The sequence below is a fragment of the Silurus aristotelis genome, assembly GCF_946808225.1.
Source record: "Silurus aristotelis genome assembly, chromosome: 26".
Taxonomy (NCBI): domain Eukaryota; kingdom Metazoa; phylum Chordata; class Actinopteri; order Siluriformes; family Siluridae; genus Silurus; species Silurus aristotelis.
In genome coordinates this window covers 11,416,528-11,422,527 of record NC_139599.1, presented here as the reverse complement: position 1 = coordinate 11,422,527, position 6,000 = coordinate 11,416,528, and the positions used below count along the sequence as shown (strand labels likewise).

Sequence of the window (6,000 nt, the reverse complement as noted above, 5' to 3'; positions counted from 1 at the left end):
CAGGCTGGCACTGAGACAGGGCTTTACAGCAAATAGAGTAATGAAGGGCATGACAGGAGCACACTTAACTGCAGCTTCAGGCCAATGCCTCCAGTGGGCTCTAAAAAGCTCTATCTTGTGGGAGATTGTATTTTATTTTAGAGGTCATATATTTCGTTAAGGTTGTTTATTATATATTCCCAATGTGTGTATATATATATATATATATATATATATATATATATATATATATATATATATATATATATATATATATATATATATATATATATAAATTATTATTATTATTATTATTATTATTATTATTATTATTATTATTATTATTATTATTATTATTTTCTTACCTTAAAAATAAAAAGCACAACTTTACCAGTCAGTTATTTGTAATTTTTCATTTGCTAGATTTAAAACCATAAATGCGTGACACCGCAAATACAATCTATATCTATATCTATATCTATATATCTATATATATATATATATATATATATATATATATATATATATATATATATATATATATATATATATATATATATATACTCTACGCGCATTCAGTGTGAATCCTCTCACGTGCAACAATTGCACAGAATGCTTCAAGGTGTAAGTGCGCGTCCCTTTTAAACGTGCGCGTGAACGCACGCGCCACGATCAGAGACCTGTGCGCATTAGACGAGAGCGGTCTGAGAGTAGACTCACAGTCTTGCAATATAATGCAAGCAAGACGTAGCGGTTTTCCCTTCACCATCAGGGCCAGCGCCTTATTTGGAAGCCAGCGTGTACATCGCGGAGCATTTCATTGCATCTAAAAACGAAAGAACATCTTTAAGACAGCTGCTGGGAAAACTTGATTCAACACGGTCGTCTGGAGCGATTTCATCCACTCGAACCGCAGCAACTAGAGGACATTTAACTACCTGTAGGATTTCAGCGGTTCAGGGAAAAAAGAGCTAAATATTAACCACACGTGTACAGTACTTTCCGCGGTGCGTTTAACGTTCATCTTATAAAAAATGTTTTATCTAGTGATACAAATTGGACCTTGCTAACATCTGAGCAACACGCAGGTTCGCTCGGGTTGTTTCTCAATCCTGATCGCTCTGTGCATCCCTTCGCCATTTTATGGGACTGAAACCTGAAAGATTCACAGGCACCAGTCACTTCCATGGAGTGAGCGCTCCTCGATGCGTCTTCTCTTAATAAAAAAACAAGGAGTGAATCATTGTTTTGTGGAATTTCCACTGTGCGCCATGTAGGGAATCCGCAGTGTCCAAAGGACGGCGCGCTGTGTGAAGTCCGAGCTTTTGTCATCGCAGAGATGCCAGTGCGCGCTGTGCCCTCCAGGTTCATGTACAGGGGACTGTGCTCGGTGCCAGACATCCTCTCTTACGGATCTCCTGTTACCCTCCCCGAAGATGAAGTGGAAGGTGAGTGGAACTCCTGTTTTTTTTTTCTTGTTGTTGACAATTTTGTTTAGTTTTTGTTTGTATAATTTTGGCGATACTTTGCTAAAGTAGAACATGATAGTTTCCATCCCCATGAAGAGTTCCCAAATCCATCTGGCTCATCAAATTACTGTTGGATCATTTACAGATGGCTTTGTGATTACACAAGTGTGCTGCAACAGAACAATTTAATGCAGAACACGCCTTGTTTGAGATATTTAGCTGATATTTTTCTTCAGGTGTACAAAATAATTCAGTAAAGCGTGCATCATGGTCTCCGATGTATACCATTAATTAACATCAAATCAGAATTAATAACTGGACCCTATTTATTAAAAAAGCTTTTTAATGTTAACTGATGTTAACTGCATTAGTTATTCCAATCCTGACTACAAGTCCTTACTGATGCAATGCACTGATATACACGGCCTGGCCAAAAAAATCCCTACCTGGATTTAACCAAAAATCAGTAGGAGCCTTCCACTGGATAATTACTGCAGTGATTAATATGTTTCAGCTGGCAACAAGTTGTTTAACCCTTACTGATGCAGTGAGTAGCTTTTCATTTTTAAAACAACTATTTTTTATTTATTTTTTGATTGTTTTAAAAATGAAGGGTCAAAATTATTGACATGCATCACACAGATAGAAAAAAATGTTGAAACTATTAAAAATGGGCTAAAAACTGTTTAACGCATTATTAAAAATTGGAAGGGCAGCTTAGGGTCTTTTTTTTTTTTTTTTTAAGAATAAATGTGGTCAGATAAAATTTTTGAATGGTCATGATTAGCGATCACTTAAACATTGGGTGAACTCAAATCAGAAGAAAACAACAGTAGAACTCATGGCTTTTTATAATTGTGAAAGTTCCAGCATTTCCACATGCTCAATGCAGGAATAACTCAAGGGATTGGAATGAAACAGCTGTGCAGGTTTAGGAAAAACACTTATTTACGTTAATTTAAAAAACCTTCTGTTTGCTACAGAACACAGTGTTTGGACTCTGGAGCAGCTAAAAACGTTAATGTGGTTTGATGCGTCTAGATTTACCCTGTTCCAAAGTGATGGATGCATCAGCAAGTCAGATGAAGTGATGGCACCTATATGCCTACTGTACAGGCCTGCAGGGGCAGTGTTGTGAACTGGGGTTGCTTCAGTTGGTCTGGTCTAGGTTCAGCAACATTATGTGCCCAAAACAATGGGTCATCTTAAAGATTTGTTTTTTTAAGATGACAGTGGCAGGATTCATTGGCTTGAATTGTAAAAGAGTCCATTTTACAGAAGAATTTGCTACAAGAGAGCCCATCGCCCATCACTAATTTTAGATCCTAGTGAAAAAAGTGCATGGAAATAAAAGTTGACATCAATCGTATCTAAAGGATGTCATGGCAAAGATTAGATTAGATTAGATTAGATTAGATTAGATTAGATTAGATTAGATTAGATTAAATTCAACTTTATTGTCACTGTGCAAGGTACAGCGAGCATCTAACCAGAAGTGCATAAGTGGGCTATTTACAATAAATAGCAGTAAGATAAATAGGGTATGAGGTCCATATATACAGGGATGATCAATGTAAAGAAGGCGCAGTAGGTAATAATATATGGCATATATATATATAGTAATATTATATATATATATATATATGTTCCGTAAACAAAGCAATAGGCATTCATTTACAGGAGGAATGTATTTCTTAGTACTTTCCTTTTCTTCTTCTTTCGGCTGCTCCCATTAGGGGTCGCCACAGCGGATCATCCGTCTCCATACCACCCTGTCCTCTACATCTGCCTCTTTCACACCAACTACCTGCATGTCTTCCCTCACCACATCCATAAACCTCCTCCTTGGTCTTCCTCTTTTCCTCCTACCTGGTGGCTCCATCCTCAGCATTCTTCTACCAATATAATTCATGTCCCTCCTCTGCACATGTCCAAACCATCTCAATCTCGCCTCCCTCACTTTGTCACCAAAACATCCTACATGCGCTGTCCCTCTAATAAACTCATTTCTAATCTTGTCCATCCTCGTCACTCCCAACGAAAACCTCAACATCTTCAGCTCTGCTACCTCCAGCTCCACCTCCTGTCTTCTACTTAATGCCACTGTCTCTAATCCATACAACATCGCAGGTCTCACCACAGTCCTATAAACTTTCCATTTCATTCTTGCAGATACCCTACTATCACAAATCACTCCTGTCACTCTTCTCCACCCACTCCACCCTGCCTGCACTCTTTTCTTCACTTCTCTAACACACACTCCATTACTTTGCACTGTTGACCCCAGGTACCTGAACTTCTCCACCTTCTCCACCTCTTTTCCCTGTAACCGCACCACTCCACTGCCCTCCCTCTCATTCACACACATGTACTCTGTCTTATTCCTACTGACTTTCATTCCCCTTCTCTCCAGCGCATATCTCCACCTTTCCAGGCTCTTCTCAACCTGATTACTAATCTCACCACAAATCACAATATCATCCGCAAACATCATAGCCCAGGTAGACTCCTGTCTGACCTCGTCCATCAACCTGTCCATTACCACTGCAAACAGGAAAGGGCTCAGGGCTGATCTTTGATGTAGTCCAACCCTCACCCTGAACCAGTCTGTCGTTCCTACTGCACACTTCACTGCTGTCACACTGTCCTCATACATGTCCTGCACCACCCTCACATACTTCTCTGACACACCTGGCTTCCTCATACAGTACCACAGCTCCCTCTCTGCACCCTGTCGTACGCTTTCTCTAAATCCACAAATACACAATGCAATTCCTTATTTCCTATAATACTATAGGAAATAAGGAATACTTCTATACTTCTCCATCAACATCCTCAAAGCAAATAATGCGTCTGTGGTGCTCTTCCTCGGCATGAAACCATAATGTTGCTCACAGATGGTCACCTCTTTTCTCAGCCTGGCTTCCACTACTCTTTCTCATAACTCATAACAATCATGGTGTGACTGATCAACTTTATTCCCCTGTAGTTACTGCAGGTCTGCACATTTCCCTTATTCTTAAAAACCGGGATCAGCACACTCCTTCTCCATTCCTCAGGCATCATCTCAACCTTCCATAATTTTGTTTCATAATCTTGTTAAAAACTCCACTGACATCTCTCCTAAACATCTCCATGCTTCTACCAGTATGTCATCTGGTCCTACTGACTTTCCACTCTTCATAGTTTTAATCGCTTATGGGTGGCTTCTAATAAGCTTTCTAATTTATTTTTTTTAGTATTATGACTTCAGGGCAACTTTTCAATCTATTAATGATTTCTTTTATAGATATTTTATGCCAAAAACATTTAGAGCTATACAACCATTTAGATACACAGACATAAAAAATCAGCACATTAACAATGTTCATGCTGTAATGCATGCTGGATGCCGGAATAGTACAAAAACTCCCAACATGCATTGCAGTAAAAATAAATTATCCACTATTTTCTACATTTTATATTATACTGTATATTTGATTTATTACTTTTAGTAGACCGTGTTACAGTGCACAGCATTGATCTGTTTTGCATTGTGGTTTTTTTTTTTGTTTTTTTGTTTGTTTGTTTGTTTGTTTGTTTGTTTATTTATGAAGCTAGTTTTAAAATGGCAAGGTTCCAGAGCAGCACTAAAGCAAACACTAATCTTCATTATGGTGCCTTCATATGAACACACCTAAACACCTAAAATCTCAATAAGAGCTTTTTAATAAGTGAAGCTGGTAAAGCTGTTTTTGTTCAATCATCCTCTGCTGAAATTTTTTTAAGAGATTTAATTTGTTTTATTTTCATTTGATTTCATCTTCGGCTGTAAGTTGTGATTCTCTGCTTTTGTTCTCTTCCCTTCAGTGATCCTTATTCACAGGTGTCCATCTAAGTTCAATCCTCATTTAATTTGTCACTTCATTGTCACTTCAGCCCTGCTGAGTTACCGTAAAATCAAGAGGAAAAAAAAACAGCAAAATACTGTAAAACCTAACAGTCAAATTCCTGTTGTGTATTTTGTGGGTTACCGTTGTGCAGTAGAGTAGAGCCTGTGTTTAAGTCGAGGACAGACAGAGAAATATTAATGTCATGCTGTATGTTGCTTTATATAAAGGCAGTAACTGTGTAGGATTGATGCAGTGGGAATCCCTTTTATAATTTCAATTGTACATGAATGTGTGCTGCTGTTATCTGCAAGAGATTTGATTTGAATTGATACTTTTAATGATTTTTCATAATTCTGTAAGTTTTTTGTCTTTAACCTAAATAAAATACATTGAGGACTAATATGTTTGCATTATTTAAATACTTTCCAAGAATGCATTGTTAAAAATAAATAAATAAATAAATAAAAGATTTAGGCTGATTTATCATAAGTCTGTAATCTAGTGGACCAGTGTAGATTTATTCATTAATAGAGACTCGAAGCACTTTTGTAAGTGGCTCTGGACAAGGGCATCTGCCAAATGCCACAATGTAAATGTAAACACTACTAGTTTATAAACAAATGGACATTGGCGAAGTTAAGTGCAGTCAGTTTCTGCAAACAAGATGAGTTAACTTAAGA

At 37.5% G+C, this 6,000-nt stretch overlaps 1 protein-coding gene across 2 annotated transcripts in view; it reads left to right on the top strand.

Annotated features, from left to right (window-relative positions):
- The first annotated feature begins 665 nt into the window (after positions 1 to 665).
- cabp7b (calcium binding protein 7b) overlaps positions 666 to 6,000 on the top strand; it is a 38,473-nt gene continuing 33,138 nt past the window's right edge. For both annotated transcript variants that reach the window (XM_083532017.1, XM_083532018.1), the window contains exon 1: positions 666 to 1,427. In XM_083532017.1, the coding sequence (XP_083388143.1) occupies positions 1,319 to 1,427 (109 nt within the window). In that variant the 5' untranslated portion in view covers positions 666 to 1,318. The remainder of the gene's footprint in view (positions 1,428 to 6,000) is intronic.